General features: G+C 28.5%; 2 protein-coding genes across 7 annotated transcripts; one reads left to right on the top strand and one right to left on the bottom strand.

Moving 5' to 3' along the window:
- Positions 1-1,071: 1,071 nt before the first annotated feature.
- On the top strand, positions 1,072-3,997 carry LOC8284760. 3 transcript variants are annotated; one of them, XM_015728155.3, is made up of 5 exons: positions 1,072-1,282; positions 3,270-3,324; positions 3,400-3,491; positions 3,553-3,652; positions 3,763-3,997. In XM_015728155.3, the coding sequence occupies exons 1-5, from the start codon at positions 1,214-1,216 to the stop codon at positions 3,816-3,818; spliced, it is 372 nt and encodes a 123-aa protein (XP_015583641.2). In that variant the 5' UTR covers positions 1,072-1,213; the 3' UTR covers positions 3,819-3,997. The 3 variants fall into 3 exon arrangements, with proteins under 3 accessions (XP_015583641.2, XP_015583642.2, XP_002533845.2); XM_002533799.4 differs by having other exon boundaries at positions 1,079-1,282; positions 3,282-3,324; XM_015728156.3 differs by lacking the exon at positions 3,270-3,324 and having other exon boundaries at positions 3,381-3,491.
- Positions 3,998-5,028: 1,031 nt separating this feature from the next.
- Positions 5,029-11,674, bottom strand: LOC8284764. Of its 4 annotated transcripts, none has more exons than XM_048369705.1 (9): positions 11,504-11,674; positions 10,706-10,762; positions 10,560-10,628; positions 10,135-10,469; positions 9,425-9,640; positions 8,501-8,722; positions 7,283-7,486; positions 6,832-7,035; positions 5,029-6,671 (listed from the first exon to the last, which is right to left on the bottom strand). In XM_048369705.1, exons 2-9 carry the CDS (start codon positions 10,749-10,751, stop codon positions 5,649-5,651), a joined length of 2,319 nt encoding a protein of 772 aa, XP_048225662.1. In that variant the 5' UTR covers positions 10,752-10,762; positions 11,504-11,674; the 3' UTR covers positions 5,029-5,648. The 4 variants fall into 4 exon arrangements, with proteins under 4 accessions (XP_048225662.1, XP_048225663.1, XP_048225665.1 ...); XM_048369706.1 differs by lacking the exon at positions 11,504-11,674 and adding an exon at positions 11,125-11,486; XM_048369708.1 differs by lacking the exon at positions 6,832-7,035.
- Between the last annotated feature and the right edge of the window lie 7,301 nt (positions 11,675-18,975).

Here is an 18,975-nt window from a genome sequence, read left to right as displayed (position 1 = left end):
TTAATTTTTAATCAAACAATACATTTTTAATTCTAAAAATAGTAATATCAATTATATTGATAATATTAACTTATATAATACTAAAATTAATTAATAAATAACTTTAAAATAATTTTTATATTATTATATTAATAAAATTTAAATTTTTGAACAAAATTAAGAAAAACATTTAAAAAAATAATTAGTTTGCTATTATTTTTTAAAATATTATAAATTAATATTAGATATTAAATATTTTATTAAATTATATCTATCAACTTGATTTTAAAATCGAAATAATAATAATGGTCATATAACATACAGATAAATAACTAGTATTTAATAAATGCATTACAAATTTTTATACATTTAATTTAATTGATTTCTGTAATTCTTCTGTCATTATCATCCCTATCTTTGAAATCTCTTTATTCTATTCTGCCCAATTTGGATCGAGTGTAATTCACTCTATGTTGTCCGCTTGTTGCACAATCGTAGGTTGGATGTTTCTTGAGAGTTCTGAATTATTTGGCAAAGATGTTTGCATATTCTTAGCCAATTTCAAGTTCACGTTAGTCACATTTAAAGGGAAGGCCATATCTCGGTGTTGGCCATTGGTTTACCTTCAACGCAATGGTCGACCTCTTATCCTTTAAGCTGGCTAATTATTCTATAGGAAAAGAATTCTTAGCTTTTGGTTGTCTTTCTTGGTTCCCTTTTTTCGGGCTTTGTTGTTTTAGATTCTTTTGTTTCTATTATTTTGATAGAGTTTAGGAGTATCAATCTGGCTCGGAGTGCACTTAGCTAGGGTGCTTTGGTGCACTCCTGAATTCTCGGGCATTTTCTGTTACTTAAAATAAATATTTATAATTCTTATTTTTTTAATAATAAAAGTTAAAAAAATTTAAAATAAAAATTATTAATGATTATGTAAATAAAATTAAAAAATAAAATATTTATTAGACTTAAATAAAATATTTTATTTTAAATATTTTTATTATAAAATTATATATTTAAATTTTTTTTAAGTGTTTTTTATTATAAAAATTATATTATTTAAAATAAATAGCATCATGATTATGCTAAAAAAATTAAGCTACAGAAGCTTATATCGCCACTAAAATACGTTTATAGTGGTGCAAGCAGAAAGAAAGCAAGAACATAAGAGAGGTCGAAGGTCGTCTGGAGCACCGGAGACATTCTTTTGTTTAGAGTAAGAAAAAGAATAGAAGAAATGGCGAACGCATCACTCAACACTCGAGACATTCTTAAACCCTTCTTCCAAAGAGCTTCAGAAGCTGAGGTTTCATTTCAATTTTTCATATATCATATATATAAGTGGACAAATATAAATGTAAAAAGAAATGAGAAAGCTTTTCTTTTTGTCATTCAATTCATATTCTGAATATCTTTTTTTTCTTTTTGTTGAAGTTTTTGAGGTTTGTAATAGGTAGGAATTAGGATTGGTGGGGGAACATGGGTGGTCTGAGAAAACAGTGGCAATGGCTTCTTTGGAATAATTGGTGACAGAATGCTAAAACCCTTTTTCTCAACATTATTCACTTTTTGTTTGGTTGCCCAAGTAGATTGCTTAGGGGAAAATCAAACTAAATCTGTACTTACTGATTTCTGAATTTTGTATTGTGTGTGTTGTTCTGGATTATTTGATGGAGAAACACTTCTCGGTTGACCTATGTGTATGTGATGTTAACTTAGCATCCAGTTTTTACTTTTTGGGGTCACAAAAGATAGAAGAATTAAGACTTAGATCCCAAAATCATATAGCTAAGAATATCCTATGGAACATGGGTATATGATTAGTTTGGTACAACTACTGGCTAATAAAAAATTTACTTTTTTTTACTTGTCTAAACACCTTTTTATCTAGATGAACTGAGATTTTCATGTCTTGTGCATTCCGTTTTAACCCTCACTTGTTAGAAGAACATTTTTGTTCCTGTAGATTTGACACTACAGTCTGTTTCGTGGATGCCAGAAGAGTGATTTATGCTGAATCACCATTTTGTTTAAACTGGGAGTCATTTACTTATCTGATGTGGAATGTGCTAAAAGGTCCCATTTCTATGGTAGGCCTACTAGGGCTGCTCAAATATTTGCTTAAACAAAATTTAGTTGATGAAAACAAATAGATATACTAACCTATGAGTTGGAGACAATTATGCAGTAGGTGCTTCATTCCGCATTCCTCCTTCCAACTGAACTTTGCTTGTTTTATATTTGTTGTTTGACCAAGATATAATGATGGATGGATCAATTCCCTTTGGTTCTCTCAAAACTTGCCTTTCTAATGCATATAGACATTACTATATCGCTTCTGTGGCCATGCCAATGTTTTAATTGCCCTCCTTATGTATCTTACCCTCAAAAACTACTATTGCTCCCTGTTGAAGTGTGCATTATCCTTAGGTATTGAACTTCTTGTTTCATCTCATCATCTTGTAATGCTTACTTCCAACACCACAAACTTCTCTTGTTGCAAGTTATCTGCCAGCATGAGTGCTAGCTTAATCAAGTTTGTTATGAGGAATGCATCTAAAGCACATGTTTGCTAGAGGTAAAGAAGAGGAGGGGGTTCGGGAACCAAAAACTCAGGTAGCATCCATTTGTTACCTTATAGACCATGCACCTGTTTGAAACTGCTGCATATACCAGTCCTTCTTATAACCTATTCTTATAAGAACACCAGCTTAATTATTGTTATTCTGTCGCCACATAACCCATATGACCTTTCCTTGAGGCTCTTATCAATGATAATTGCCATTTTGTTTCTTTTCTTATGTTATATACCAGGGTTCATCCTTCCCTTCCCAATTTCCTTTTATTCTTTCCCATCCAACACTTTTACGAGTCATGTTGTTTTGACTTTTGTACATGTCACATTATACCCTAAATTTATGTAGTTCCTCATAAATCAAGATGTATCATGAGTCTTGATAGTAATTGAGTTTCATTATTGTCTTTTTGGTTGCTAAGGATAAGTGTCGGTTCTTTCTTTGATGTTGGTTTGGGGTTATCTTTTTAATTTATCTTCTTTCAATTTGAGATTATCTGCATGAAAAATGTCTTGATGCTTTGTTGCTAAATTCTATTTGTTCTAAAGAAATATGTGATTTTTCTGGTTGTGATCTTTCCATGTTCAATTTCATGATAGAAATGCTTCTGGATGTTCTTGTGAATAACAGCATTTGGAAAAAAAATAATTTGATTACAGTAGGAAAAATTCATCCTTCTTTCTCTTTCAAATTTCTAGATCTTCTAATTAGCATTAGTTTACATTGAAGGATCGATTGTCAAGACTTGAAGTTGCCCTTGCAAGTAAGAAAGGTGGGTCTATAGGCTCACTATTTAACCCAAATTGTATTTATACTGCTTGCTAACAGAATTTGGAAACTCTCTCAGATGCTCAAAATGAGGGACTTCTAAAAACTATCGGTGAACTTCAGACAAAGCTAGAATGTGTACATGCGGAGCTAGCTTCGGAGCAAGAGAAGGTATGCATGCTAATATTTCTTTGGTCATTTGGATGGAGCTACATTAACTTTGTAATTTCAGGCTAGGAAGCTTGCTGTGGAAAATGCAAAGCTCCAGTATCGTATTTTACATCTAGTCCAGGCCGTTCGTCACAGTGACAGCAAATTGGAGAACATGACAAGTAAAATTTCTCTGTGTCTCAGACTCGGACAACAGTTTAAATTACATCCTTGTACTTTTCGATTAACTTAATTAAACCACAATATGATATGTTTCTCTTGGCTTCCACAGGTGGTTCAGAAGCAAAAGCACAAACCATCAAGAAGCTGGAGGATCTACGGTTGTGAAGCAGCAATGGTATCGGATGCCAAGATGCAATTACCACTTGTGGCATCGATAGATTTTAATTTGTTGGGGAAGTACTCTTTTTTTTTTTAACATATGAGAGGAGCTATGCTTGTGATCTAAGATAATTTTGGTTTGTTGATTCAAAATAAAAGATCAGAAGTTTTTATTCTGGGATCAAGTATATATGTATGGAGTTTCTGATTTTCCAGTTCAAAGGAATAGTTCAGTTGATTTTTTTATCAACTTTAACTATAAAGGGAAATGAAGCTTAAATCTATGAAGGTCTTACTATGCCTTTCTTTTTTCTTTTCTTTGTCATAACAATGTAAATGAATGTTTAAGAGTTTAGTTTAATCAATTCTTTCACTATTTTATGAATAGGAGTATTTATTATTTACTTTTTCTATATTTTCAGATTATACTAGTTATCTCTTAATAACAATAATAAATCTTTTTTTTTTTTCATTTTTTATTTTATAAATTTATAATAAAAAATTTCAATAGATCAGCTTAAATACTATTTATCTTTCTTTTTTTTCTTTAATACATAAACTGTGTCTTATATTTTATTTATTAAACTAAATTTTTTTTATTTTTTAATAAAATTAATTATTACTTTTTTCATCTAAAGTTAAACTAATTAGAAGATTAAATTAATGAATATTTTTAAGTATCAGATTCATCTAAAAGGACTTATAATTAGTAATATTAAAAATTTATAGAACTTAATTTTGACTTGTCATTATTATTAATTTTATTAAGTATCATAATTATAATTTTGATAAAAAATTTAGAGATTAAATTATATTTTTAATTAATTCAGTCCTTTAATTATATTAACTTTTAAAATATAAAGAGATTTCGGTTTAATAAATAATAAATGAAAATGTAGGGCACAACTTATATCGTAAATCAAAAATCAAGAAGTAACATAGTTAACATTTATTTAACAAAAAAAAAAATTAATATAAAATTACAAAATAGAAGAAAAAAAAATATTAAAAGATAAGTAATATAATATGAAAAGAATACAAAAAAAGTATATAGTAATTGCCCCTTAGATCAGTTTAACTAAACTTTCTAATTGGTTTTCTAGAATGTCTCTAGAAGATATGTATTCTTTTAGGAAAGGGTTCAAACTATAAAATTTCCATTTATTAGCAAATTAAAGGATTAGGGGTTTTAACATCATTTATAAACAATAAAAAATAAAACGAATGCACTGTATAATACATGACAGGATCATATGAATGTCATTGTAATTAGTATACATCTACAACTCGTAGCTCCTAACATTTGCAAAATCTGCATGCTATACCTCATCATATTTTCATATAAGAAAAATACATTTACACAAAAAGCATTTCTTTACCAGCCAACATTTGGGATTCTCCAACTAAAGACATGTACAGTATTACTACCTCTTCTGATTAGTTCATATACTTGTATTCAAGATCTATAAGACCGTTTAGAGGAACTTCCTCCACATTTAACATCCTATAAGTAACATATATTTCTTTTGCAAGCCATGAAATAGATTTCACCTCTTTGTCCTGCTACTGATATCTCTCTCTTTCAGCCGCCTGTCATGTGCATATGCATCTCTATATACTCGTGCTTATGCATCCCTATAACAATTTGCAAGCTGCCGCTTGATTAAACACGGGGGATTTGGAGTATACCTTGGAGTATTAGATGAGTAGACCACTAGGGACACTCAGTTTCATAGGACACCCAAGCATACTAAAACATGACACCAACAAAATCATGCCATAAAAAGGGCGCAGTGCAAGAGAAAATGGTAGCAGTCTGTATATCCATTTAGAGGTTTAGCGATCGCCAGTTCTATCAGCTAACTGTTGAAGGATAGCTTTCTTTGAGAGCTTAGAACACTTGGTTAGTTTTTGCTGCTTTGCCACCTTCCGCAGATCAGCTAATTTCATTTTCTCCAAGACGGAAGCAGAAGGCAGTGATGCTGCAGCTTCAGAGCCAAAATCACAACTTGAGGACTCAATGACTGGCAGATCATCTTTAGTTGAACTGTCAGCCGTGCTCCTGTGTGAACTAGAGAAGTCCATTTGAAGAGAGAAATCTCTACCCTTTGCAATGATAGGAAATATCGTACTCTTCTTCCTTTTATTTTGTGGCGATGAAACTGAGTTTGCACTGTTATCAAAAGAATCAACATTCTTTTTAGACTCAAATTCACTAGGCTGAACTGCTTTCCTTGCAGCTTTACAATCCTGATATAATCTGGGAGTTACTGGGCTGACCAAAGATTTTTGACGTTTCTTGCCTTTGGAAATAAAAGTTGAGCTGGAATCAACTACCATGGTAGAGATGCCAATTTCCTGGAGAATTAGAGGATTTGACTTAGTACTCCTATTTGTCTTTTCTTTTTCCAAATCCAGGGACAAATTCAATCTTGATTTTTTGTCTTCAGTAGCTATTTTACTTGTGTGGACTTCACGCATAGTTTTTCCTTCTTCTTTAGATTGTACCTTGATTGCATTATTTCCTTTTTTATCTGGTTGCTCTAAAAGAGAAGTCAAGGCACAATTTTCTGTCTCCGTCAGAGCAGCTTCAACAACCTTCACAATTCTCCGAGGACTTCTCGGTTTTCCCTCTGCCTTCAGAGATGAATTTAATGGAATTGCCTTCTCAGTTGCAGAAACCTTTGATTCTTTGATGGTCCACTTGCGTGCAGCTTTCTGAGAAAAGTCTGACATTTTTTGTTTAATGTCAGGGTTACAAGAGGTACCAAATCCTGAATCAGAAAACCCTTTCCTCCCATTAACATCATTTGTACATCTTAATTCTTCTGTACTAACATTTTTATCAAAATCTGCATGCTGCTTAAAGAGAAACATGTTACGAGCAATTCAGAGGCAGGAGCAAATGAAATTTGACCGAGTTAATTTTACTATTCAGCACTTTCATTAATGTTGAACCATAGATTGACTGCATATAAACATATTAGTAGGCAATATTCAAAGGAGAAAGGCTTCAAACCTCATGTTTTGCTACATAATTTCCTTTTCCTCCACAATTCAAAGATGCAGTCAAAGTTTTGCTTTTGCCTGGAGCCCTATAATAGTGTTCCCTGTTTCCAGATACTTCTAAAGAAGAACGGCACAAGTTTTTCATCTCATTGAATTCCCCAGTTGCATGCCTACTAGCACTTAGGCCTAAACCTTTCACGATGGCATTTGCAAGCTGTTCATTATCGGAGGAAAGAACCAAAGACAAAAAGTTAGGATCAGCTGCAAGTACTCTTGGTGAAGATAAGTTGGTCTAGGACCACCTGATCCAGTTGCATGCAGTATGCAAATACTTGACCTACAGGTTTAACCATGTTTCCTTCCTAGAGTTTTGGGCCCTTCAACACATGAACATATGTACTATGTACTGATCCACATTAAATACTGGGTTAATTTAAAGCAGATTTGAAAGCTACTGGTACCTTGACCTTTTTACCAGGATCTGCTTGCTTCACCTCAAGCTTCATTGACGAACCTAAGCTTACATCTGCTGAAGATATAGAACTTTGTTCTTCCATCTCATTTTCGATGCTCGAATCCGAATTGCTCAAATTTTTCTTACTGAAATTTCTATCAGCATGTTTTGAAGCATCTGAAATGGCATTTATAACACCAACTTTTGTAGGCTGTTAAATGTCACAGAGACTGCAGATTAGTATTTGTTTAACCACTAACAGGAATTCATATCATAAGCTACCAGGAAATCCGTGTCTGAATGGGTTGCACTGAGTAATTGTACTTTTGCAGTGAAGTACAGATATTCGCAGTATGTCAGTAGGTATATGCCAGAAAATTAAGCAAAATGATGAGAGTAAGATCATGAGAAATAGAAGCTGCCTGTGACTATCTTATAATGATTGTGAGAGCTAATAAAGAAACTAGAATGCAAACCATATGCCATGAGTAGAAATTACAATAGATGTCTAATTGAATCTCAGCTGTTATTTATCCAAGTACATTTTTTTCCTTTCACATGGCAATTGCTAGGTCCATGATTAGGATACTGCTAAAAACTTTCCACACTTTAAGAAACTAGGAACCCAATGCAGATTATTGGACATCTCTGAACATCCAAATGTCGGATCCCATTAGCTATATAGACATAAGACTTCTTTTAATTCGAAAAACCTGATACATATCTTTATAATGGTAAAAAACTGTCCTTTTGGATTAACCTATGATGCAAAATCTGTTTTATATCAATCCCCCACCACTCAAATTTGTGTATTATTTACTCAAAGCTACAGTGGTCAAGCTGGAGCAACAGTCCAATTGCAATTCCTTATTTGTTATCCTTGCAGTCATTGATCACTCGCTGTGCTCGGAAAAATAAACCAGTTAGATAAAAGTTAAGTTGTCCTCATTATATTTTATTTCCTTTAACTGCCACATATTGACATTTATTGAGAAACCTATTCAGAAGCAGGTTCTTGCCTCTGATTTCCCAGTTGCATCTCCAAAAGTTAAGAGTGTTCAACAAGGAGCTAAATCCTGTTGGAATTACTATCTGCATATTGTAATAATAGCCTTTCTGCAAGTAAACATTTGTTGTCTGCTTCTTTATGTTGGGAGGTAGAACATAAAAACTTTTCCTGACAGATTTTTCCTTCAATATAATTAAATGGAATTAGAGAAACTACCGGAACTTCAATAATCTTCTCAGCGCTACGTCTCCCCTTATCTGCAGACTTTGAGCCTAAATTTTGGATTGTTTTTTTGTCCTTTGGACTGAAGCCATGTTTTCTACTTTCCCCCTTCCCTGCATTTTTCAAACCATAGTTGCTTGATAATATCTCCTCACCGGAGTGACCAGCTGCCACTTTCAGAGAAGGATTGGAATCTTTGGTACTAGCATTTGCAGGCTGCTTATTGCAGAATAAAATATCAGGAAGAGGCAACAAAAGTAAACTTTTTAATCATAAGTCAAACTTGAATGCACTGCTCAGACAAAAATAAGGAAGAATTCATGTTTCACTTTTAACTTTTCCATTTCATGCTAATTATTTCATGAATGGATAAATATGAAATAATAGAGAGAATTACTCATCAATCATTTGACCTACAATGAAGCTAAGTGAATATCATGACTTACATGCCTAGTGCATGTTCAACTGTTACAGAACAGTGTCAGGTTACCAGAAACTTCCAGTAACATTTATAAATCTGTATTTGTTTCAGAAAACAAGACTTCTTTTCAAAAGCAAAGAGTTTATCAAAAGGGAAAAGGGAACATACATGTGTGTGGCAAAGAAGAGAGATTTTCAAAGTATTGACAGATTTAAAACATCAGAAGCATAACTGCACAAGGAAGAGATGTGCTACGTGACAACAATGATCATAGCAAAAGACCTACATGCAAGGATAAGTTATGGAACTTAAAAATACAATTAAAAAAATCAAAAATTGCGGGGCAGTATGACAAACATTTCAGCTCAACTTGTCAAACATGGAAATTTAAATCTTCCAATTCCCTTTCTTTCTTTTTCTTTTTCTTTTTTCCATCTGCTTTTGCACATAAGATGCAATATTATAAGATAAAGCATGCAGGATTAGAGCTTCAGGACCTTAACATTTTCTGGATTGTTAGTTTTCCTCTCTTGAAGCTTCAAAGATGGATGTACAGCAGCATCTTCTGTCATCGAACTTGATTCCTTCATTCCCTCCCTCACAGTTTGTATGGAATAAGAACTGCCCCCTTTTTTGTTCTCACGCATAACGTTGAGAGCTTCTCTTGGAACATCAGAGGAGATTAAGATAATAGCATCATTAATTTCCTTAGGCTGTTCATTGCAGAAGGAAAAACAGTCCAAATATCAGTTCACATAAGAGGAACACTAAGAGCAGGTTCCTCTACAAGAGACAAACATTAAAAGAGAATAAAAAAATTGTTTTTTTTTTTAGAAAAAGAAGAAAAAGGACACATCCAATTATGTAGGAGAACATCATACTTATGAACCTACTAACCAAAAGCCTGCTTTTGCATTGACCCGTAATCAATTGATGAAGCCGATACAGAACTTCAATAAAGGACTTCAAAGTTAAATTGTCAGGTGCAAGAAGAACAAGTATAGTTGGTCATCATGTATTACTGCTCATAACATAACAGGCATCTGTACAAAGCATACGCATGTTCATGCACATATTTGACACAAATGACGTGCATAACCTAACAAAAAGTTGCTAAGGATCAGTATCTCCTACCAATTTTACTTCAAGTCTGAATCAAATTTAGGGAATTAAGAACAAAATCGTAAGAGGTCTTCAAGAGTCAGACCTGTTCACGTTTCTTGCACAAGTTATTGCTAAGGAGATCCTTCAATATTTCATTCAGTGTTTCAATTGGTTGTGTATGCATCAATAAATGAACCTCAACATCATTCTTGTCCTTATTCATCAAATGCTTTATTGAAATGTCAAGGCAATTTATCTTCTCTCTTAAAGCATTAGAGCAAATTTGAGACCATTCCTCATCTTCTATCCAAGCCAGTTCACTTTGCAAGGATATCAAGTCTTGCTCAAGTTTGTCAATCTCAGTATCTGCTTCTGTTATCAAAATCCTCAACGCTTGTATGCAGTATTTTTCATTCAAAGCATCTTCTTCAATTGCATCTACAAGTGTTATGAAGAAACATGTAAGCAGCATAAACATCACACACAAGTGAAGTGATATGAACATGTTAGTAAGAAGCATATATATACCAAATCCATAACCAAAATAAAAGTCACGCATCCTTTCAGGTTGGGAAAAAAATCTACTTTCTTCTGCAACTGAAAGCAAATTAAACAAATTAACATTAGAAAGCAAGGTGGAACTGTAGCGTGTACATGTCGAGATTGTTTCAGACCTGGATCATAAGGCGAACTCCAGAGATCCCAATCCATGAAGTCCATATATATTTACTCTGCAATGCAATATACAAAATACCATGTATAAGTGCATCAAGAAAAAAGGAAAAAAAGAAAAGAAAAGGGAGAATGAGGTTGGTTTAGAAGGACACAGAATGCCAAAATTCATCGTGAACAGGGCAACCCAGTCATGAAGGCTTGTGAAGAAAATAGGAAGTCTCGAGTTCGAATTCCAGTAGGTTGGAGTTGGAACGAAGGTTAATTCATTTAATGAAACACAGAATACCAATGTAATAAATTTAAAATTTGATTCAAGAAGTAACGATTAACTAGTAAATTGGGTTCATGACAACTATTCGAATAATGCACCAACCACCAACAAACAAGACTAGTACAATAATTGAAAAGAAAATCTCACTTGTCTGCAATCAAGTCTAAATACCCAGTTGGATGAAATAGTCAATGCTCTCGACCCAACAAAACCTTAACAACGAACTACTTGGAGTAAACTCATTTTCTTCGTTTTATTATTTAAGCCCGAGATTGTCATAAAAACAATAAAGCAATGATCTTGAACCATCTGAAATGATACCCATAACAAAGTATACATGAAATGATTTGGAGTCCAATCATCAAAACAAAATAAACCCATATAAATAAAACAAAAACAAACATGAAAACGCATAAATGGAAGTAATGAAAGAATCAACTGCCCAATGCGCAAGGGAAAAAAAAGGTTAAAAATAGCAGCTTTTTCTCAGCAACCAAACAAGAGAAACAGAAACAGAGAAAAATACCTGCAACTGCTGTGAAGTTAGAGATCTTTGAATATGATTGAACTGACAATATTTTTAGGGTTTACAGTTCTCGAGATTAGAGAGAGCATGCGTGTGTGATCATTGAAGAGAGGAACAAGAAAAATAAAACAGAAGGAAAATAATAAAGCTGCAACAGAAAGCGAAGGAGAGATGAAATGGTAAATATAGCATCCAGGTGAGGGCGAAATAGGAAATGTAAATTCTGTGTGTAAGAGGAAGGTGTTGACACGTAGGCTAAAGTGGGCCCGAAAAGAGAGATTCTTTTTCTGACTCGACTATCAGAGTAATTGGCAGATTATGGACGGTTGATTTGTTGACTTCATAACAGGAGGAAGACGGATGGTTGGTAATATCTGATGATGTGGGGTCCATTAAAGTGAGAAATGTCAGGATCAGTTGATAAAGAAAAAAAGGAGTGGTCTTTTTCTGGAAAAAACGACGATTATTTTACTTGAGTAACCGCCGTTTTGATGGCAGCAGGAGGACTTAGCTGGATCCCACATACAGAAGCGTTTGACTGCTAGTCAAGGATAAAGATTTTTTTGGACTTTTTGGTCTTCTTCGATACTTTTCGACACGTGGCATTATTGTACAGTTTGTGGCAAGATGGTAATTAAGGTCTATTCTAGGAGCATTTGGATAACTTTCTTTCCAGGCGTTTTCTGTTTATTTTTCTCATTTTATTTATTGAAGTTTATGCACACCGTCAGTGTGGAAAAATTATTAAGTAAATCCGGTTTATCTCGTCATTATAGTGGTTAAAATAATAAAAATAAATTAATCAATTCCATTATAGTATCTAATAAAAAGAAAACACATGTTGTAAGTATTTGCAGCAAAAATTGAATTGCTGCTAAAAGAATAGCAAAAGTTTTGCTGCCAAGAGTTAAAAATTATAGCAGTAAAATATTATTGCTACCAAAAAGAATATTAGTGACAACAAAAATATTATTATGGTGCTAAAAGTTGAATATTAGTAATATATTTAATTTTGCTGTAAAAAACTTATATCTTGCAACAAAATATTTTTATTGCTGAAGAATTGATCATCACAATAACTTTTGCTATTACTTTTTGAAACAAATGGGTACAATATTGTTGTCAATTTTTTGTTTTTTCTTTACACCAAACATGTTGGTATAGCAAGTTAACAAAGTTAATGGCTCATTTTGAATATTATTTTTAAAGGAGTATTATCATATAAATGATGGCAGGAGAAGGGGAGTCATATATAACATATCATCAGCATATAATTTTGTTGATCTAAAAGGTCGAAATTTGCATCTCAATCTGAGCCGTTTACTTAAGTTCTCCACACTTTGATGGGTTCTTCCGGAAGAAATGTATATATATAGTTGGAGAAATATTTTTCCAATTATGCTTTTCTTTAGCGGATGGTAGGATGGGTATTTGATTCAGAGGTTTAATGCAATTGATAATTATTTCTTACTAATTAATTATATTAAAATATTTATTAAAAATTAAAAAAAAATAATAGCTGATTTGGTCACAATCAGCTCTTGATTGTATTAACTCTATTTTAGAATTTTTTTATCAGTTGTTAGTTGATTTGATTTTATTTATTTATTTGAATACAATTATCTTTATTAAACTTATTAATAATAACTTACTTTAAGCTAATTTTATATAATTAATTTTTTATATTTTATAATAAGTAATTATTAATTTAAAATTATTCTTAATAGTTAAATATTTATAATATTATAATTATGCTATTTAAAATTAAAAATCTCTATTAGTAGAATTAAAATTAATTTTTTTACTTTTAGAATAACTTTTATAAATATTTTCAATATAATAGGATTGAGCTAAGAAAGTTAACTATAATATTTTTATTATTTTGTATCATTGAATATAATATAATAAAATAAAAAATAATTAATAATAAATTATACATTCGATAGTCATTTAACATACTAACAACAATCGCTAGTAAAATTTTATCAAACGGTTTAATTTATCAGTCATCAGCTACCAACTATAAACCACTTTTTGCTTCCACATTAGAAGAATTACTAGTTAAAATGTATTCATTTATAATTTTTTCTAGATTTTAATTAGTTACATGTTAAAAAAATAGCCTGCTCCTAACGTTTTGATATCTTATCAATTAATTAGGCAATTCCACCCCATACTACTTTCCACTTTCGTTCGGAGACAGTAATACGTGCGGGGTCAACAGACTTTGCTTTTTTCTTTTGATAATTATAATAAAATAAATTATATAATTTAAATTTATATTAAAAATATATATTAAATATGTTTTTTATATTTATAAAAAAAAATTTTTTATGCACACATTATACAATTATTTTAGTTTTAAATAATAATATCAATTGAATTTATAAATAGAATTAAATAGAATGTTTAATATTTTATAATTATTTTTAATATTCTTAAAAATAATAATAAATAAAATATTATTTAAATTCATTCATAACATGTATTGTGGATAGGTAACTACAATACACATGCTGGCACTTCCTTTTTTCCTTTTTTTGTAAGAATAATAGCTAGGGGGACTTTTGTACCACTCTTTTTTTTTTTTTTCAATTATAATAAAATTAACATATAAGAATTAATGTCATATTAAAAACTATATATTGAATATATTTTATATATATTTAAAAAATTAGTCGTTTATTCACGTGTTATATGATTGTCATAATTATTTTAATTATAAGTAATAATTAAAATAATTATTTTTTATTTTCTATTTTAATTAAGTTCAATTTCATTCATCATAATTCTATAATTATCTTTCAATTAAAACATATATATATATATATATATATATATATATATTCTGAGACAAATTTCTTGTTGTGTTCTATTTTAAAGATTTTTGTTTTAACATGTATATTTATTTTGATACATAAAATTTTTATTTTTAAAATCATGATAAAATAAATTTAAAAATTAATACTATATTAAAAATAATAATATACAACTAGCTATTTATTCGCTTCGTATCGTAATTATTTTGGTTGTAAATATAATATAAATTAAATTTTTATATATAATTAAATAGAATATTTAATATTTTATAATTATTTAAAATATTTATTAATAATAATAAGTTAAATATTTTAATTTCTTTGTTAGTTTCGTTGTATTTTAAGATTTTATTATACAATAATATAAAAATTATCAATAAATTAGTAAAAAACTACAAAATTATACATAAATGTGAATTTTATCACATATCAAAATAAAAATCATATATGGCAAAATATAGTAATATATATCAAAATTTTTTTATTAAACTAGGTACATATTAATGGATTTTTATTCTTTTACATGTACTAAAATATTTATTATATATATATATATATATATATATATATATATATATATATATATATATATAATATTTAGTTTTTATAAGCATAATGTTCATTAAATGAATATTTTACAATAATTAATTTTTTATATTTAAATATTCATTATCTATGAACTTAATATTTGTTATAGTTAATATTTATGTTCATTTATTTCATATATTATTCATCAGTGCTAATATCAATATTCATTATCTGTATATATAATATTCATCATATTTTTAAATGAAAAATTGATTATTTTATGAAAGTTTTCATTATTTTTATGATGCATATTAAAAACAAATTATGATTGATATAAACATTCATTATTTATAAGCTTAATATTCATTAATTTATTAACGGTGCTCGTCATTAATAAAATTCATATTTATTAATTTATTCAAACGGATATATATACGATAGACATAACATAAATCGTTCTTACATAGTTAGTAAATAAAAATATTCAAATTAAAGTAATATGATAAATATTTATTTTATAGTACACATATCTTTTCAACAAAATTAAGTTAACAAATAATAAACATTTAATATTTAAACAATGAATATTTAGCGCATATTTAATAAATATAAATTAATGAACATTTATTACATATTTAATGAACATAAACTATTATTTTTAAAAATGCGTGTTGATGTTTAACATGCGTCGACGTCTGAACAAATTTTTTTAAAAATTTATAAAAAGGTATATAAAAGATCTATTCAATAATAATAATTTTAATTTTATAAATTTATTTTATTATAATTTAAAATAAAAGTTTCATGTTTCAAAAATAAGTATACATGTCAAAATATAAAAATTTTCAAAAATAATAACACATACCAAAAACTTTATCTCATAATCTAAAAAATATATATATATATATATATATATAAAATAAAATAATTACGAAATTAAAATGAAAGATGATAATGAAAAAATAGTTATTTTGATTATTATTTATAATCAAAGTAATTATGATAGTCATACAATACACGTATAAACGACTAATTTTTATAAATATATAAAATATATTAAAACTTAAAAAAAAAATCTTAGATCAACTTATAATTTATTTTATATTTACCAAATGTTTTAATTATCTATTCAAGAAATAAAAGAATTAATTAATTTAGTCTAAATAAGTTAATTTTAAATAATTTAAACTAATCTAAGAATTTTTAAATCTATTTTAATAATTGTCCAATTAACAAAATTAAAATATAAATAAAAAACTTATAAAGTTTAAAATGTCCATAAGCAAATTAAAAAGAAGAAATTTCATGGCCCACTTTTTTTTTGTTAAAATATTTTATTTGTACGGTAATTTTTTTTATGGAGTTATTTTGTTTTTATCTCTCATTTATACAGTTTTTCTTTTACTTTTAATTCTTTTTGTTTCACACATTTTCTGTTTTATTTCTTCTTTTCCTTTTTAGTTTATCTATCTTTCAATTTTGAAATTTACTTTGTTTATCTCTTTGTAATTTTGAAAGTTGATTTTTGTCAACTTGTTGCTTTAAATTAGGAGTTATGTCGAGCTTTTAATGAATAGTAGCTATTTAAATTCAATTGTTATTTTAAATTCGAATAATCAGATTCTAAGAAATTTAATTAAACCTTCTTTTTCTAAAAACGAAATGAGTAAGAAAAAATTATTGAGGTTAGATCGAAGAAGAAGACTGATAGTGTTGAAAAAATAAAGAAAAAAATTAAGTAAAAAAAGGGTGCATGGAACAATGGGAGATTATCCGAAGTCATTAAAGAAAACAGCAAGTCTGAGTGAGGATTCTTCACTTATGTGATCGAAAAGGAGAAAAGTTGTTGGTGGAGAGTTGTTCCTGATTTGAAGAAGCTTCAATCCAAAATAAAAGTTAAAAATCTCCACGAACCTATTTGTCCTCATTTGAAGGTATTTAAAAAAAAAAAATTGATTAGATATTTATGAGAAGATGTTATATACTTCTTTATATATGTGTTTTATTCTTATTTTTATTTTATAATATATTTAAAATATTTTTGAAAGATACTACTAAAATATTTGAAATATTTCTTTTATGATTTTTGTATATCAGTATATCTATATTACACTTTTGATATACCTGTATTTTTTTTTTATAATTTTAAGTTATTGATAGATAACTTTTTATTAACTTTTGTGTATTTTATATTTTATTGAATTTGTAGTTGGATTGTTTTAATTTATTTATGAACTTGATTTCTTCTTTGAAAAAGATATATTTAAGATAATAAAAAGATATAATAGATCAGTAAATATTCTTTTATTCTTATGTTAGATTTGTAGTTCATTCATTTTGTGATTGATTTGTTTAATTTTATTTGAATTTTTTTATTGACTATGAAAAAGATACTAATGATATATACTAAAATGATGTGATATATCAGTTTACTATTAAAGCAGTTGAATTGTTTTTGGTTTTGATTTTTCTAGAGTAGGATATCTAAAGTATACTCTTCAAATATTGGAAAGATACTATATGTTTAAATAGTATTAGTGTTTTAATTTTTTTTGGCTTTTTATTTTTGTATAATATTGTATTTAAAGTATATTGTTTTTCTTATTTTACTTTTATTGTTTTGTATATAGTATACTGATGATATATTATTATTTTTTTTTGTGTTTGGTTTATATGTTTTTGTTTATTTGTTTCTGATATACTACCAATATATTAATTATATACTTTATATTGATTTGTTGCAGAAGTGGAATTTTAAAACTAAACCAAAAGAGCATTTTCATGCTAAAGTTGAGGTTCTGTTTGAGAAGAATGTAATTAGTCACATTAAAGAAAATCTTTCAGAATGACAGTTATAAATGTTCATGAATACATGTTTTAGACATTTTTTAGATATGAAGCAATTGAAGCTGCAGCCTCAAGTAATTCATTTTTTGTTATTGATGGGGTTCAATATGATAGAAATGATGAACTCTGGCTTTGAATTAATGGAGTTAGATTGAGATTTTCTTTTTCTGAATTTGCTGTGGTTAGTGGATTGAAATATATTGGTGTTTTAAAAAAGTTGGAGTTTGGTGATTCTAGCAATGGATAATTAAAAAAACTATTTTGAAGGAGTGAAGTAAATCAATAGACAATTGAAGAATATTTTTTTAGCAAGAGATGGGAGAATGATGATGTTGATGCGGTAAAGATTGTTGTTTTATATTCTGTAGAAATATTTTTGTTAGTTACTCCAAAAGTAAAAGTTGTTGAATTGCATAATCTTAATATTATTGATAGTGATGCTTTCAATGATTATTCTTAAAGAATAGAAGCTTTTCGCCTTTTCATCTTTTAGTTCATTCTTTAAGTCGGAATAATGATTGTATGAAAGAGAAAGGTGATAATTTCTATTATAGGATATATGATTGTCCAATTCTTTTCCAAGTGTGGTTTTATAAACATTGTAAATATTCATTTGAAAATCTTTCTGTTGATTATGGAATTCAAGTACTACGAATATTAAAATGGGAGGCTTCAATATTTCCAACTTACAACTATCTTGAGCAATCATTCTTTTCAACATCTCCTAAGACGGTATTTTTTTTATTTTATTATAATATTGATTTTTAATTATTTTTATTCTTCTTTTGTTTTATATTTTTTATTGATTGTATTTTATTTGTTTTGTAGTTATGTTTAAAAAAGTTATTGTTTTGAGTGAGGAGAAAGAGAAATTAAACTTAGAAAGTTTTTTAAATAAAGGAAAGAAGAAGCTTGATGACAATGATGATTTTTATGCTGCTGGTTCTGCTTTATTTGCTTACTCTTTCATGGTTGAAGTCTTGAGACAGTTGGAAATTTTGTCAACTAATCAAGATAAGTTGGTAAGAGAATTTTATTCTCACCAAATTATTACGGTACTTCAAGCTTTGGTGGTACTTATTTTCAAGTAAATCAATCGTCTGATTAGATATTTTAAATATATTACTTGTATACCTTTTCTTTATCTTTGTTATTTTAAGTTATTAGTATATTAAAAATATATCTATAATATACCAGCTTAATTATGTTTGAATATTTTTTATATTTTAATTTTATTATATACTTTTAATATTTTAGTTATATTTGTCTTTAGATTTT

Source organism: Ricinus communis, chromosome 10 (genome assembly GCF_019578655.1).
Source record: "Ricinus communis isolate WT05 ecotype wild-type chromosome 10, ASM1957865v1, whole genome shotgun sequence".
Taxonomy (NCBI): Eukaryota; Viridiplantae; Streptophyta; class Magnoliopsida; order Malpighiales; family Euphorbiaceae; genus Ricinus; species Ricinus communis.
The sequence above is the reverse complement of the archived record's forward strand: the minus strand, read 5'-3'. Positions and strand labels throughout refer to the sequence as shown.